The following is an 18,225-nucleotide window of genomic DNA, read 5'->3' on the forward strand; positions in this document are numbered from 1 at the left end:
AGAAAAGTAAGGTCCTGCACTTAGGTAGGAAAAACCATGTGCATGGATATAAATAGGCAGTATCTGGCTCAACAGTAGTAACTGTAAGAGGGATTGAAGTATCCTGGTGGACCATACTTAAATATGAGCCATGGGTGTGCTGCAGCTGCCAAAAAAGCCGATGCAATTTTAGGCTGCATCAGCAGGATAGTGTCAAGACAGAAAGTACTGCTTTACACCAGACTGTTGAAATCACACTTCTAGTACTCCATACAGTTCTGATCACCATGATACAAAAGATATAGAGGCACTGGAAAATGTGCAAAGAAAAACAACAAAGATGATGGTTTTGCTGCTGTGATTACAACTCCCATGAATTGGGAGTAGTTTTTTCTAAAAGAGGAACCCACTGTAAGCTGGAATCTACTTCTTTAATGGATAATTCCCAGTGTGCTTTCCTGAAGTTCCACCTTGGTATTTGGCTTGATCTTATGTATGGTAGTTCTTAGAATAAGAATGACTGATCTATGTTGGTATTTGGAAATCCTGATAGGACTTTCCTTGTACATTGGAGGGGGATTTTTAAGTTCTCTATGGTTACCAGGCAAAAATCTGGGTTTGTTTCATTTTGCTGTCTTGCAGAATGGTAGGTTTTCAAATCTTTTGCATCATAAGCTAAATGAAACTCATTCTGCTCTATCCAGTTTGTTAATATTTTCCCATTCTCATTATTGTTGTTATATCCCAAGTCAGCATGGTGACTATTAAAATCACCTACAGTGATTAGAAAGTATTCAGACCCCTTTCACTTTTGTCAATTTTGTTATGCTGCAGCCCAAATTCTACAGCTGTTGAAATTCACTTTTTCTCATTAATCTATACTCAGTACTCCATAATGACAAAGTGAAACAGAATTTTAGAAATGTCTGTAAATTTATCAAAAAGAAAAAACTGAAATATCACATTGACATAAGTATTCAAACCCTTTGCAACAACATTTGAAATTTAGCTCAGGTGCCTCCCATTTTTCTTGATTGTTGCTGACATGTTTCTACATCTTGATTGGAGTTGACCTGTGGTAAATTGATTGGACATGATTTGGAAAGGCACACAGCTCTCTGTAGAAGGCAGTTTATAATGCTTACTGTAGCAGACCAAAAGCCATGAGGTCAAAGGAACTGCCTGCAAACCTCCAAGACAAGATTATTGCAAGGCATAGATCTGGGGAAGACAATAAATTTTTTGCTGCACTGAAGGTTCCTAAGAGCACAGTGGCCTCCATAATTCTCAAATGGAAGATGTTTGGTATAACCAAGACTCTTTCAAGACCTGGTTGCCTGATCAAGCTGAGCAATTGGGGGAGAAGGGCATTATTAAGAAATGTGTCCAAGAACCTGATGCTTACTTTGACTGAGCTCCAGATATCCTGTGTGAAGATGGGATAGAGTTCCAGAAGGACAGTCATCACTGCTGTCTTCCACCAATCTGGGCTTTATGGCTAGAAAGAACCTCAGTGCAAAACTCATAAAAACCTGCTTGGAGTTTGCAAAAAAAGCACCTATAGGGCTCTCACACTGTGAGATTCTCTCACACAAGATTCTCTGGTCCGATGAAACCAAGATTGAACTATTTGGCCTCAGTTCTAAATGTCTAGACGAAACCAGGCACCACTCATAATCTCATCATTCCAATAGTGAAGCAATGGCGGCAGCATCATGCTGTGGGGATATTTTTCAGCAACAGGGACTGGGAGACTGATCACAGTTGAGGGAAAGCTGAATGGAGCAAAGTATAGCGATATCCTCTAATAAAAACCTGTTCCACAGCACTCAAGACCTCAGACTGGACTGAATGTTCATGTCCCAACACGAACACGATCCTAAGCACATAGCCAGGACAACACAAGAGTGGCTTAGCAAGGCTGTAATTGCTGCCAAAGGTGCTTCAACAAAGTACTGAGGGAAGGGTCTGAACACTTATGCCAATATATTTTAGTTTTTTCTTTTTAATAAATTTACATTTCTAAAATTTTGTTTTTACTTTGTCATTATGGGGTACTTTATGGATTAATGAGAAAAAGTGAATTTCAACAACTATAGAATCAGGCTACAGCATAACAAAATTGACAAAAGTGAAAGGGGTCTGAATACTTTCTGAATGCGCTGTATATATATTCCTTTGTGGTTCAGCATTGGCAGTGGTGAGTTAGGCCACTTAATATTGGGAAATTTGTAAATTGCCATGATTGGTATTTCTGATATTTCAATAGTGATAGTTTCAATGTTGTATTCTTCAGTACAATTAATAATCTTGTATTCTTTAATATCACGACGGAGATACAATATGCAGTCATGAACATTAGACATTATGTCAGCTACAATTTTGTACCCCAGGATCTTCCCTTGAGCTTTAATCTGTTCATTGTCAGCCAAATGAGTCTTTTGTAATGTCATAACATCTATCTATTATCAATGGCCAGTCTGCTTAGGTATGAAGTGTAGACTACCTCCATGATAGTATACCCCAGGTAATGTTCTATCTTAACAGAGTGGCTAAAAGCAGGGCTTTTTTGTGATAGAACGTCCAGAATGGAGTTCCAGCACCTTTTTTGGATGGAACCTTGTAGGGTAGGCAAAGCAGGTTGTATGACATGTGTGAGTTCTGGCACCTTTTTTTTTTTTTTTTTTACAGAAAAAGCACTGGCTAAAGGTCTATATGCATGTCTATGGAGATTCTCAGTCATCCAAGCCATAGTTGTCCCAAAGGTGCTTTTTCAAGAGGCAACTGGACTCTCTTGTTTTTCTTTGGAGACATTTTGCTTCTCATCCAAGAAGCTTCTTCAGCTCCAACTGGATGGTGTGGAATGGAAGAATTTATAATCCTACAAGGAGTGTAAGAGTGTATAAATCCTTTCATTCCCTATTTCATAAGCTTCCTTGGCAATAGGATGGGAGAGCCCCAGGATAGGCCAGAAGGAGGGGGCAAGGGGATGGTGAAAGGGCAGCAGGGCAGGACTAAGGCAGGATGTCCCTCAGACCCTCCCTCTCCTTTCCTTCTTTCCTTCTTTCCTTCCTTCCTAAGTACAGAGAGGTGGGAAAATATTTGAGATGAGGGAGGGAGAAAAACAGGCAAGAAACACAGCTGGGGAGGTGAGGAATGAAGAAATACACCATCGCCTGGAAGTGGCCAGCACATGGCCCTCACCTACTTCACATATCTGGCTTGGTGGATTCTGGGGGAGGGGATGCCATGAGCAGTATGAGAGTCAACGTTACCTGTGCAATGCCACCCAGCCCCCAGCCTGTCCTGTTTCTGCAGACAGTGAGGCGCTCTCCTCACAGCACTGAGAGTCTGAGCCAGGCGGCGTGAATCCGAAAAGCACGATGCTGCCCAGCCCCAGCCTGCCCGGTCTCGGCAGGCAGCGGGGCGCTGTCCTCACAGCGCTGAGAGGCTGAGCCAGGCAGTGCGAATCCGAAAAGAAGCACGATGACGCCCAGCCCCCAACCTGCCTGGTCTCGGCAGGCAGCAGGGCACTCTCCTCACAGTGCCGAGAGGTTGAGTCGGGCAGTGTGAAGCTTGCCAGTTTTGTACTTTGCTGCCTGCTGAAACTGGGCAGTCTGGAGGCTAGGCAGCATGCACTTCTCATCACTTTCGCGCCACCTGGCTCAGCCTCTCGGCGCTGTGAGGAGAGTGCCCCACTGCCTGCCGAAACCCCTCCCCATCAAGCCAGATATGTGAAGTAGGCCAGGGCCATTTCCTGGCCACTTCCAGGTGATGGTACCTTTCTTCATTCCTCACAAAGGATGACACCTCCCCAGCATGCACCCATCTGTTTCCAGATGGCCTTGTGGAGCTAAGACTGAATGCGTTTCAACATAGATGGCCACCACAAAATTGTACATTGGCTCCCTCTCAGCTGGCCTGGGCCAGGGCCAAGGCAGCGGGGGCCATTCCCTCACTATTTCCAGGATGGCTTTGCGGGCCACATGAAACCACTTCGCGGGCTGCATCTAGCCCCTGGGCCTTGTGTTTGACATATCTGTTCTATAAAGCACCAGAGGGCAGAATAAGAAGTAACAGGTGAAACCTTGTCAAAGGAGTTACAACCTAGAAGTAAGAAGAAATTTGCTGAGCAATTAATCAATGGAATACCTTGCCTCCTTCTGGGTGCTTCATCAATAGAGATTTTCAAAAATAGACTGGACAACCATTTGACTGGGATGGCATGAGACTCCTGCCTTGAGCAGAGGCATTGGACTAGACATGTCAAACTTGCGACATCATGTGATGTCGCGCAACGTACTGGGAGTTTTTCCATTGCTGGCAATGGGGTGGCTGTGGCTTCTGCATGACGCATCCAGTCCATGGGCCGCCAGTTTGACACCCCTGGATTAGAAGATCTCCACTGTCCTTTCCAGTCCTAGGATATTATGTTCTAATGTGGAGTCCAATTGATCTCAGTCTTTTCTTATATGTTATTTAATATCTAAATAAAAACACTGGGAGATGTCATTTATCAGTCTGGTAATCTCCTTGCTCTGCTTCTGAACTCTCAGAGGCTGCTTTTCTGGGTGATTAGCCTAGTTTGAAAGAAGAACAGGAATGATAGGAGGGGGAAGGGAGCAATGGAAAAAAAATATCAAAAAGTGTCTTCAATTTGGCTTCCCTTGACTTTCTCTCTCTGCTTCATATGTATCACCTGTATTTGTCTGTCAGTCTGTAGAAGTTGCAAACAGTCAACAGTCTCTCCTCATACTTTTTCCTCTGATCTTGTTTGTTTAATGAGCAATTGTATTTAGCCATAATAAAAAAAAACTGAGGGGAGAGGAATGTTATGTCACACTTCAGTGACTGAAAGTATCAAACTTGCCACGTCATGTGACGTGTTGCAACATATAGTGACTTTTTTTTGCATTGCCGGAGCTGGGGTGGGCGTGGCCTCCGCATGATGCAATCGGCCCACGGGCCGGCAGTTTGACACCCCTGTTATAAAGCAAAAGGTTACAATTTGTTCTGTCATTCCGAAGTGCAGAACATGGAATAATGGATGTAATTTATATGAAAGCAGATGCCAAATAAAATTTTAAAATAGCTTGACTAACTACAGTAGTAATTTGTCTTGGAACCAGTTACTTAAACTGGTGGTAAACAATGAGCAAGAGGTTGAATTTGAAAAGCCAAAAGGCCTTTTCTAACTATAATCCTATGTTAGTTGGTTTTTGAGGGGTTAACTGGTTATATGAGAGATCCTTTTTTAATGCGGTGTTGACTAACTTTCAGAATTCATAAGTTTGGTTGTGCTAAAAATGCATTATTTTGCTTAACAGGAAATCCACATATAATATCCTAAAATTGTTGATCTTAAAAATGTATCTACAGCTAGGCAATAACCTGTTCTTCAAAGAATAGTTAATCTTAAATACTGAAGAAAAGTGAAGATACTGATAACAAAAAATTATAAAAACAGAAAAGGTTTATATTTTTGACTTTCTCAAAACATGCTGTCATGAAGGGATCATCAACTGTTTAGTACATTCATCTATAATCTTTGTCACTCTCTGATTTGACTTGATTCTACAAGCATTTTCTTTTCTGTATCCATTTTAAAATAAAAAATGCTTTGTCAGGACACATCTGGAATTTAGAACTGCTAATGAAAGAAGAGAAATGATGAAGTGTCTAGCCAACGTAAGTAATATGTTAAAAAACTAACACCACTGGCAGGGAAGCCTTTCTTCTCTTTGCACCACTGAAATTGGAATGCTAAGCATTCAGCTAGAAGTTTGGTGTATATCCTATTAGATCTAGTGGAATGTCTCTTTTAAAACATGAAAATCAAGCTACTGTTTATGCTGGAAAACAATCCATCTGATAGCTTAATGCTTTTTTCTAAAATATTACCAATGTTCAATATAGTGAAGATTTATTGGAAGTTTGCAACTTGTAGGTCTGGGTTAAACCTGCAAACATGAACCATGAAGTTACTAGTCAAAAGCAAGACAAATCTATGCAAATCATGATTTAAACCACATTTGATGCATCTTCCAAAGGGCATAGAATTAAGTAATATCTAGTTCAAAGTATTTTTTGGCTTAGAAAACTGTATAAAAATATTTATTTCTGAGAAAGATATGTATAAGAATACACACACACACACACACACAAACACACACACGGATCTTAAAGAAGAGTTATAGTATTGTTATTTGTTTTTAATAATGTATATGAAATCTATTGAATGTACTGAGTTGCAAAGACTAGGGAATAAATATAACTACATTTTATAAACTCATGAATTTTGGGAGTTATAGTATAAAATTCATACATTTAACCATGGTTTTAAAGTTTACTGTTGAGAAAAAAACTCCATGATATATAGATTAGTTATTGGGCGGTATTGATGATGAGGTCTTTATCTGCAACCCACCTGCTTGCCCATCTCAATTTTTGTCTCCCCTGTTACCTTTCATGACTGGCAGTAATGTCTGAACATCCATGTAGACATTTGGCCTGCCTTTTCAGTCAGTGCTTTTTATAACTTAAATTCTGGGATCTGGAATGTAAGAAATGCATGTGGAAAGTCTGTGCATAAATGTTTTCCCTATTATATTTGTATGCCAGAAGTATGGAGCGACAAAAGCACAAATTTTATTTTTATTTACTTGTATTCCAGAATCTTCTACTTTAAAATAGAAACTCTGCCCAGTTATTTTTTATTTTATGAACTGTATTCCAGAATACAGAACACAAAAGGCATACAAGATATGGAAGAATCTTTCACAGTTTTTTCTTCTTCTGATTTCTTCTTTATATTTGCAAAACAAAAGAGAACAAAACCTGTAACTGAATTGCAAGAATATGTATATCAGCATAGGATTTAAGCAACAAGAAAAAGTAACCAAAACAAAATTATTTCAGATATGTTCTTAAGAGGGTAAAAATTAAAATTCCAGAGGAGGAACACAAAGAAAAGGAGGGCCCATGGATATCCATGATAGTTGCATGCGTGCTCCTATCTTATGAGATGATTGGAGAAGAATCAAGAAAAAAAAACATGAATGTTAAGACAGGCATAAAAGACCTCTTCATTTTTTAATGAAACTAAGCATCATAGAATAGCCACAAATTCAAATATTGATGCTTTTATTTGAGAAAGATGTTTTGAATAGTTTTGTCTCAACCAGCAATACACATTTTAGAAAACCTTGTAGATAGATACATAAGATATAGATAGATAGATAGATAGATAGATAGATAGATAGATAGATAGATAGATAGATAGATAGATAGATAGATAGGTAGATAGATAGATAACCTTTATTGTTATTTTTTATTGTGGGCACACAATAAAAATGAAATTTAGTTGCTTGCTCTCAAAGTGCACGCATACAAAACACACATTTAAACATACTATATAATATATTGTTCAATCCTGAATCATAATTGTGCACCCATGCCACCCATAGGGAAGTTTTAATATAAAGTTCCTGTATTAAGCCAATGGATTCAAAATTATAAATATAAAAAGTAACTTATTGGGAAAAAGGGATATAAGAAAACAAGTTGAGAATAAAACATACAATACTAATTAAATCATCGTCACTATAGCTAAAATACTATAGTAAGTTCTAGAATAAGATGAAAAAGTTTCAGGATCTACTGCACAGAGATTGGTTACAGACAGGTAATTTGGATTTTATATGTAATTATTGCTGCTAATGTTCCTTATTTTTGATGTGAAAGCCAAGGGAAAGCTAGCTTCTTTGAAAAGACTTTCTCCAGTCCAGCAAAACAGTCTGTCTCTGATGTCATGTGGCCAGCCAGCAAATCAGAAAGCTATCCAATAGCTGAATTCATCTTAATTACTCCAATTAATTAGAACAGTGTATTCTAGTTTTCAACAGGTATGCCTGCTATATGAATAAAATTATATGGAAGAGAAACAAATTTCTTTTGGAAATGAAAGATACATTCCATTTGTTCAAATCTTTCAGAAAGAACCCAGCAGATGCTTTAAGGAGTGTTATTGCACCATATAAACCTAGGAGTTTTATGATAATAAGTAGAAGCCAGCTTCTACTAAAATGTCATCAAATGGTCAAGGGGAATGCATTAGTTCTTACTTAAACTTGATTCCGAAAAGCTAAGCAAGATGGGACTAGTCAGTACTTGAGATGGGAGACCAACAAGAAATTCCAAGATGATAGGTTAGTTTGAGAAGTATAAAAATGTAAGGTTGAAGAGGGATATGGGAAAATAGTTCAATATTATTTCAATGAAAATTACATAGAAGAGATGCTAATGTCACATGAACTGAGTCTGAAGATTTACTAATGGAAAATTATTAGATTTCAAATATTTCAAAGAGGACTCTGAGCAATCATAGCCAATCATATCCTCTGAAAAATAATTTCCCTCATAGAATGTATTAATTAAACTCATTCCAATTTAGTAACTATACTTACAAATGATTTTCAGTGCTGTCATTCCTATCTTTCATTAAGAGTTGCAAAATTATTTATGTTTGAAAAGGAACTCACGTAGGTGTGTAAATATGGATGTGTCTATGAATGTGTTGTATCATTCACTTGGATTTATGCATATTTTCTAAAGCAGAATGCTTTGCATTATGATAAAAATGACATGTTACAAAGAAACAAGATATGACAACAAAATCTGTGTATTTGTCGTATAACTTTAATGCTCTGGTATTTCTCACAGTTAATATTTATCCATGCTTTTCAATATTTAGAATTCAAGGTATCTTAGCAACATAACTTCATAAGATTAGATATAAAGAACATTTCAAGATTTGGGCCAGCTAACAAATTTTACTCATTGCTCTAAGTGATAAATTGATTCTCCAGGACTATCTAGTGAATTTTAATTTCCTTTCAGTGATTTGTTTATTCCCAACTCTCTATTTCCATTCTCCCTATTGCCAACAACTTATTGCATTTTGTTCTCTATGTGCAATGGTATTATTTCTGCCCTGACTTTCTATTAACATTCCCAGCCATTCTATGTTGGTAATGATTTCTTTCAAGCAGTGATGTTACAGCCAACGAAACCAACTGTTTTTTTGTTACATTGAAATGAATTTTAAAAACAAAAGTCAGCTATCCAGTCATTTTTAGTGTATTTAGGATTGAAATCAAAACAAATATGTTTCTTTCTGACCAAAAAGTGGAAAAAACTGCACTAGAAAACTACTTCATGTACATAATATATGTTAATTGTCAATTACATTAGATATAATGGCCTGTGGCCAATAATCAATATTCCAAGGCTGAATAGCCCAGGAAGAAAAAAAAATCTAAAAAGTTATAAGATGTTTGAGATCAGAGATCAATGTCAAGTGTTAAACTTGCAATAAACTCATAGTGCTCAAACTGAACAAAGATAGCTACATATTTTAAATGTGCTCTTCTTGCATGAAACAAATTCAGAAAAAAAACAGTTCTTCATATCCTCTATTATTCTTCTTAACTGAAAACCTCATTCGGCAGAGTGAGGCTTATTTATTTAGTAGAACAGTATTAAATACAACTCGGGATATACTAACTTCCAAGTTAAATGCATTAATCAGTTAATAAGATTGAGCATATAATCAAAATAAAAATACCTCATTCCTATCTAGAGACATGTACATGGATTTGTGATATCGTGCATTTTTGTTGTTTTTTAAATATACTTTTGAGCGTGCATGTTTGGGTCTTTAAATTCATAGAATAATACTGCTGGATAAAATTCTTATTTTGCACAATACTGTACAAAGAGAAAAAAGATTATTAATGTATACATTTTATACTAATTATCATTTTCTACTTTACAAACTTTTTTAAAAAAATACACAGCTCACAAATAAGATGTGAAAAATCAAAATACAATCCTTACATAGAGAAATATAATCCAATATTACAATGTTTTGTTTTATAGAACAGTCACATATTTCCCTGCTATTAAAGTTAATGGTGGATTGTTGTGATACAACAAAGCATTTCAAAAATAATTAAAAACTTTTTATTTTATGTATGAAAGTTGCATTTATTATTTTATACAACATTTGTATAAATTAGTGTAATAATTTGCTAGCTGATTAAACATAATTTCATGTCGTATCAATTTAAAACCATTTAAAGGGATCCACATCCAAAATATAATAAATATACTGTGGAAATAATTTTTCTAGCATGTACAGATTCATTGTTTCTCTTCATAAACTGGGTAAGTCAGAATTTTCTTATATAAATAAGGAATCTCAATTCTGAACTCTCTGAAAAATGAGATCTAGGCATAATAACAAAATTTAACTTCACTGATATATAAGCATACACATAAATGAAATAGATTAACTCAGATTCTTAGTTTTCAAAATGAACGTTTCATAAATTTCTATTTTCCCTATATTGACTAGTATAAAAAACCTCCCTTTTTATGACTCCATAATCCCTTAATTAAGGATAGAGTTGGGGTGACTGGATGGAGTTGAGCCTTTACTGGCTGGATGCCTTTCTTGAGGCCACCTGGATTTCACAGCAGATATTTTTTTTATTTGCACCCTAGGATTGAATTTTCAACCTTCCAAGTGGGAGCAAGAGTCTTCATCACTAGGCCACCATGCCACTCCTATAGTTACTAATACAAATTATTAATAAAGCTAAAATTTTTCTCTTTAACTAAAAATATACCTCACCTAACTCAGTGACAGTTGATGTAAGGATTGACTCATTTGGATTTCTCGTATCCTTTTTCAATAACAATAATGACAGTTTCAATTACATCCTTAAAGTGGTATTTAAATCTTGGCCATCAATTGGCCAAGGATGGTTTTCTCACTCTGCAAATATGTGAACAACTGGTTCTCTGTGTGGATGCTGCTTCAGGAAGTCCTTTCTGGGCCTGGGCAACAAAAAATTAGCTACCGGTTCTGCTGAACTGATGCAAACTGGCTGAACATCCCACCACTGCTTTTATTTGAATTCCGAAAAGCTCATTAAAACTTTAACTGTATACACAAGTTCCTGGAAATAGGTTGACTGAACTTTTGAGCTCAGGCTTCAGGACTGCAAGAAAATGAGCCTGAGTTCAATGGAGAAAACTATTCCCTCATTATATAAACATCTAGAATCTTTTATGTTTAAATCTTTGGATAACCTTGGTCAATATTGAAAGTCAGGTCAACTTGGGATAAAGCTGTAATTTTACACACACACACACACACACACTTTACATATATGTAAATTATTTGTGCAAATTTTCTTTTGTGTATGGTGAATTGTGTGTGTTTGAAAATGATTAATTAAAGGAATTTGGTTACTTAAAAATCTACAAAGCAACAACAAATAGAAAAGGTATGCTTTATCACGGTCTTAGCATTTTATAATATGGAATTTCCTTGGGTTTTTCAGTGCACAGCTAGTATTTATATTGTAACACTGACAATTATCCTTCAACATAGACAAAGAAAAAATAGAGAGTATTTGGACATAATTTACATTAAAAGTCTAGATATATTCCACCCCCCTTTTTAAAGTAACAGTTAACAAATTCTAATCTGTCTCCTCATCAAAAAAATAGTGCTGGACATGTAGATGCACAGTGGCTTGAGAGAAACATTCTAAAATAAACAAAAGAGGAGCATTGGAGTTTACTGAATACATTAAAGATAAACTAAAAAAAATGTCACCCTTTTCCTCAGAACACTCTCCTGTTGCAATATTGGGCTAATTTTTTTCAAGTGAAATGAGAGTGCTGTTGTTTATTTCATCTTATGAAATGGCTGAAGTTTTCCATCTTTTTTGTTTTTTTTAAAAAATGCCTTGTATTTTTCACTCAAATACCAGCATCTGCAGCTTCAAAGGCTGTCCTTCCAAAAATACCTTGGAAGAGGGTAATATGATGTCACTTCCTTAAGCATTTTAGGAAGAGCAGTTAACAGACATTTGTGTACCTCATGCCACATCTCACTAATTTTCCTTTCACAATCCTATAGACACAGTATAGTAAAAGGCAACAATTCTAAAAGAAAGATTGTCATTTTGAAGTAGGAAAATTAATACTGGTAATCCCCGAGTTATGAATGTTCTCATAGCGAACATTTGAAGTTACGTGATAAGCGCCCCTAGTGTTTATCAAAAAGTTCCAAAATTACAAATGTTGCCACACCATGGCAGTCATTCACCCTTACGAATGACTGCAGTGGCAGTGCAACATTCACTCTGGCTATTCCCTCCCACCCCCTCGGGTCTCCCTAGGCACTAGGCCTGTGGATACCTTGTGAAGATCAAGAGATTCTTTGTTTTCTTGGCTGCTCCAGGTCTTCAGTTCGTTCACAGAGAATGGAGACCTAAAGTACTGCAAGATCATGCAACATCAGTGGCATGAGATCTCACGCTACTAATCTCGCGTGATCTCATGGTACTTTAGGATGTTCTCTGCAAACAAAGGCCTGGTGGAAAACTGTGGCAAAAGGTTTTGCAAAAGCAGGTAAGGGCTGAAACTTTGAAGCCTTTCCTCTTTGCAAAAAGCCTTTCCCGCTGATAATGGAGGCTGGGAGGGATGCATGCATGCCTCCAGGCCTCCATTTACAGCGGCAAAGCCATTCCTCAAGATCTTTGCTGAAGAGAATGGAGCCCTCAAAAGAAGCACAAGTCACTCTGGGGCTCAGTTTTCCTTGGCAAAGGCCTCCAGGCTGCTGCTGCCCAGAACAGAGGCAGGGGGAGACTTTCCCACACCTCTGGAGGCCCAATCCAAGCATCAGAGACCTTTTCCAGGCTGCTGCCACCCAGGAAAGAGGCCAGGGGATGCTTTCATGGGCTTCTAGAGACCCGATCCAGGCATCAGAGGCCTTTTCCAGGCCACTGCTGCCCAGAAAGGAGGCTGGGGGATGCTTCTGTGGGCCTCCAGAGGCCTGATCCGGGCATTGAAGGCCTTTTCCAGGCTGCTGCCACCCAGAAAGGAGGCCAGGAGATGCTTCTGTGGGCCTCCAGATGCCCAATCTGGATGTCAGAGGCCTTTTCCAGGCCACTGTTGCCTGGAACAGCAGCCGGAGAATGCTTCTTTGAGCCTCCAGAGGCCCAATCCGAGCGTTGGATATTTTTTTCCAGGACTCCGCCGCCCTAACAGAGGCCTGGAGTGGCAGCTGCGTGGCTCAGGAGTCGGGGGGGGGGGGTGAGCAGGAGACAGGCACTGCAAGCACCGCAAGAGTTCTGCAAAAGATATTATGGTACACCGGAGTTTTCATCGACTCTTCTCTCTCTCAAAAGCAGGAACCACGGCAGAAAGGAGATGGATCTTTTCATGGTAAGTGAGTCAGTGTGGCAGGAAGGGAGGGGAAAGGTGTCTTAGTGGGTCAGGGAGGCCTTTGGGGCCTGTTACATCACTAGGCCCTCCATGGCCTTCCCCACTCTGAGATGTGCCCATAAAGAACCACACATTCGCCCATGCATTTGATTAGCAAATGCATTAGCAAAAGCAGGGAGTGATCTTGTTTGAGGTACAAGATTCCCTCCCATAAATTTTCAAGTTATGAATGATATGGGCAGGCTCCATTACATTCGTAAATCAAGGACTACCGGTATGTTACTTTTATTTTTTACAAATTTAAAAAGTCAGTCCTCAGCTACCTGGAAACAGAATTTCCATTCTTAATTTCCATAAATCTTCCTTTTTCTTTTCTTTCCCCCCCCACCTGCAGTCTTTAAAATGGGGTCATTTGATCTTTATTCCTCTAACAACAGCTCACTGCATCTTGGAAAACATTTACTTATACAGATATTTCCGTTGGTTCCTTTAGGGGAGGAGGAGGTAACAGAAAAATTGTGATCATTTGTCATTAGGAATACTTTCAAAATTTTGTCAGTTATAACAAGGAAAGGAATAATCCAATAGGCAAATTATATGGGAGATTATGACCAGAATCCAGTGAAGCTAATTCTATATGCTCCTAGAGTATAGAGGCAGCTTTGGTTTTCTCAAAATTCCCCATTTTGTGCATGGCAAATTTCAAAAGCAGGCTACAGATAAGTTGGCTGGTGAGATTCTCAAAGACAAAGCTTATGTACAGTACTTCACTAGAAAAAGCTACCATATCTGAGTTATGAAAATGCACACGAGGCTGAAATAGCAACAAAGAAATACTAAGATTCTCTGTAATTCTTCAATGTCATCTAGTGTTTTCTGTTTTTTAGGAGCTGTATTAACTGAAACAGCTGTTTGAATTAGTGTCATACAATTATAAAACTTATTTAAAAACTTAAATTGCTTTAGGAAACAAATCATATCATTTGTATATCAAAACACAATCATAATCATGATTTCAATAAGCGTGTTTGTTACAGATATGAATTTTTACAAGATGCATTTGGAATAAGATTGAAAAATGATTCACAAAATGTATTGTAATATAAACAATAAAATGGTAAGATAGATCAATGCAACAATTTACGATGGGAATTTGTTTACTCCTAAAAATATTCTTAATATTGTGATTAACAGTTTTCAAAAATGTACTCTATATGCTTATTTGGAGAAGTTATAGACAAACACAATAGTGTTTTTGGTAACCAACATCCATTAAGAAATAAGATTCATTGGATATTTTTCTGCAAAAGTGAGAAATATGGCTCCAGTTTTGGAGAGAAAGCGACTGCTCCTCCTTCCAAGTCAAGCTGGTTCTTTCCAAAGTACAAACATTCAAGTATGAGAAAATTTGAAAAGAAGATGGGACAGAAAGATTTGGCATTAGGATGAAAGCAGAGAAAAAATCTCATCAGTAAAGGGATGAAGAGACACAAATACTTTTTTCTGTCATTGGGAGGGTACTAAAATTCATGAAAGCTTTACTGTTGCACTGTTAGGTCATATGATCCCACTGATAGGTTTTTATTAATTTTAAAAAATCTTTTATACGTTTCCCCTCTTATTCTGAAAATTTAGAAATATTTATTGCTATTTGAATTATCCAATACTTTGGATTTAATTCCAAAAACATTTCTGGAATATGTGGAAACACAGAAGTTTAGACTTCTCTGCAGCTCTTTAAAACAGTTACTAGATTTGCTTCATGCTCTGAAGTACCTTTCCTGAATTATTTGAATCACTGCAAAACCCTGATATGAGCAACAAAAATGTTTCTGATGGCTACATTTTAGAAAACCAATACCAACATTTAGTTTAGTCCTTTTGAAACACATAAAAAGTTAAACAAGAAAAAAGATCAATATTATTCATTGTATTAATAATTCCTTCTTTCTAGTAAAACACAGCAATGAGGTTTATTAACAGAATACTTACAGGTCACTGTAGAATCATTAAAAAGTAGGGCATCAGGAAGAAAAAAATGTAATTCTGCAGCCCAATGGAAGCTTTTATAGATCCATATAACATCCCTATAGGTCCAAATAAATTGTAGAACAAAATCAGTCAAGTAATAGACATTAGAAATAAAGAAATACAGATTATTGTTCTTTCTGCTTGTACTGCTTATTGTGGGATCCACTTGTTTTGCATTGTGCTTACTAGTTTACATTGCATTCAGTGCATGATTTAACAAATGTTTCATTTTCTTAACTATCTTGTTTCAGCACTTGATATGATTAGGTCTCAGAGGTTTCATGCCTAAGAAAGGATTAGGATCTGTGTTTTTTTAAATATTGTATATTCAATACTTTCTATATAAAGATTATTGTTGAATACATCCAGAATAATAGCACAAGAGTTGTGCTAAGAAGAATGCTATTGAATAGGTGATGGGGAGCAAATTTGATATTTAAAACAATTGTTTTCCTTATTGTTTCTTTAAGGTTTATGAGAGAAAGGCAAATGTTAACAAAATCTAATGTAACTGATAGTTAAATGTTTTAAAATTGAATGAAAACAGCAGCTTAATGGGCCCCAATGTCAGCACTATTTTCCTATCTAATCCTTTACAGGAAACAGTATTTTCTTTCAAAATGGTTATATTGTATAAAGTAACCCCTTATGATTGGTTTACTAGCATCCCAAACAGTCATTCTTTGTCCAAATTATTGTCAACATATTCATTTAATTTCTTTTTACAGACCAGAAGAAATCTCAGGAAACGATACAAACGATACTGGATGAAATTAGGAAGCAGTATTTTGTTTAAAACTATTCTGATATTAATTTAACTTGTCTTTCATATTTATGCTTGACTGACATGAGATATTTATATGCTATTCTAACAGAATTCCAAATCAGTGAGTTTTTATGAAAAAACACATTATGGGCATCTGGATTCCATATGTACTGTACATGTGTACGTGCACAAATTGACATACATTTTACATTCTTGGTGAAAAGATAAAAAATAATGAAGTACATTGTTCTGCCTTTGTAAGATAGAAATAACTTTAAGAAAAATTGTTTAAAGAATTGATAAAACATAGTACTTTACAATTACTACAATGTGCTGCAAGGAAAATTAGCATTAACATCTTTCGCACAATACAAGATAGCCCAACGGCAACTCTCTTCAATACAGCATGACAAAATGAATGTGACACAATGTTCAATTGATCTTCTGCTCCTGTAATTTATTTTTGTAGCAGTCAGTTAGATACTTTTACAAGATTAGTTTACTAATTTCAATTTATTATTTGATTTAGTATCATGCAGCAATGGGATAAAACAAATAGTAGCTGAAACTGGCAGGGGATGTTGAATTTGAAGACTATTGATGGCATGCATGCATGAAAAAAAGAAAGATTTTTTTTTCTTTTAGCAGACGTAATTGCTGTCATCACACTTGCATCTCTGAAGTGCTTATCAGACCCAAAGCTTTGGCTTCTTCTGGAGACAATCCATTCTTCAATGTCCTTCTTACTGTGCAATCAGAAGCAGAAAGAAAAAGATAGTATGAATGTTTTAAAAGACAAGCTGCACAATCCTATAAGGGAACACTCAGAAGTATTTTTGCTTTCTTTCATTTGCAGGTGTATATATATATATATTTATAACTTTGACAATATTACCACAAACTGAAAAGCAAGTACAAATATAAAGACAAAACATTACTTTCCAGAATAGAATAATTGACTCATTGTACATATAAATATCTGAGTGTGAAATCAAGCCATTGCACAGCAGACAGAATACTATTAAAGTTAGTTTTATATTTTATGAACAGATTATTTCTTAGTTTCTAATGGAATTTAGTTTTCAGTCCAATGCTAAGCATTTTTTTAAAAAAAATATTTATTGCATTTATATGCTGCACATCTCACCAATAAGGTGACTGGGCCTAGTAATTAAAATAAGATAAATGGATGCAATTGTTTATCAGAGAAAGACTGACCCTTAGATAGCCAGGTCCTATGCCATGTAGAGTTTTATAGGTACACCCTGAATTACATCTAAAAACTCACAAGTAATCAGTATAGCTCACACTGCAGTGTCATCAGATGACCATATTGTGGCATGCCCATTACTTCCTGCACCATTTTTGGACTAGCTATAGCTTTTGATGGTCTTTAAGGATAGTGTCGTGCACAGTGCATTGCAACAGTTCACTGCTAAGGTGGCAAGGGATGAGTAATTGTTTTAAAGGGCTTGTAAAAGGCCTCTTGGCCACAGCTGCTACTGACTCTTCAAGCAGGAACTATGAGTCCAAACTGACCCTCCAGTCTGCTTATTAGTCTTGAATAGGGAAGTGCAGTCTTCTCAAGACTAAAGACAGAGATTGCTCAGGAATCTTATGTGATGATGATGTATGTGTGCATGTGAGATGGACAGATATACATACACCTTGTACATACACTTCCCTTATGCTTTGTATTGTGTGAACATATAAATAACTTGCATAAAGGAAACCTAAAAGTAAGACGCCTTGTTCCGGAATATTTCAGACTGTGCAGTATGTGGAAAATACCATTTTGAAAAAGAATAAAAAAGATATTATGCTCCCATGAAAAATGGATTCTGTGTGAACTAGTTAAAGCAATGGCATTTGGTGAAGAAGTACTATGGGGTGCGATAAAAGTGCCAAAGTTGAAAGTTATAAAAGTTGAGGGGAATGTAGACTAATCAGGTAAACTGCTGGATCAGTAAGTGAGGGAAATATTGGTTTCAAAAAGTGAGCACAGACAGTTATAAATATGCATTTATTTCCCTCATTCATGAGTCTTTGGATTAAAAAAACCAAGAAAAAATCCACTTGATATCACCCTCAGAATGATAGCCTTTGATTGTGTGAATCACAACAAATTGTGGCAAGTTCTTAAA

At 36.7% G+C, this 18,225-nt stretch overlaps 1 protein-coding gene across 1 annotated transcript in view; it reads right to left on the reverse strand.

Moving 5' to 3' along the window:
* Positions 1-8,656: 8,656 nt before the first annotated feature.
* LOC120312097 (FH1/FH2 domain-containing protein 3-like) overlaps positions 8,657-18,225 on the reverse strand; it is an 85,584-nt gene continuing 76,015 nt past the window's right edge. Inside the window, exon 7 of the mRNA XM_039352357.1 lies at positions 8,657-16,827. Within this exon, the coding sequence (XP_039208291.1) occupies positions 16,745-16,827 (83 nt within the window). The 3' untranslated portion in view covers positions 8,657-16,744. The remainder of the gene's footprint in view (positions 16,828-18,225) is intronic.

Source organism: Crotalus tigris, unplaced genomic scaffold (assembly GCF_016545835.1).
Source record: "Crotalus tigris isolate CLP2741 ecotype Arizona unplaced genomic scaffold, ASM1654583v1 scf7180000018432.44079421565:4894166, whole genome shotgun sequence".
Taxonomy (NCBI): domain Eukaryota; kingdom Metazoa; phylum Chordata; class Lepidosauria; order Squamata; family Viperidae; genus Crotalus; species Crotalus tigris.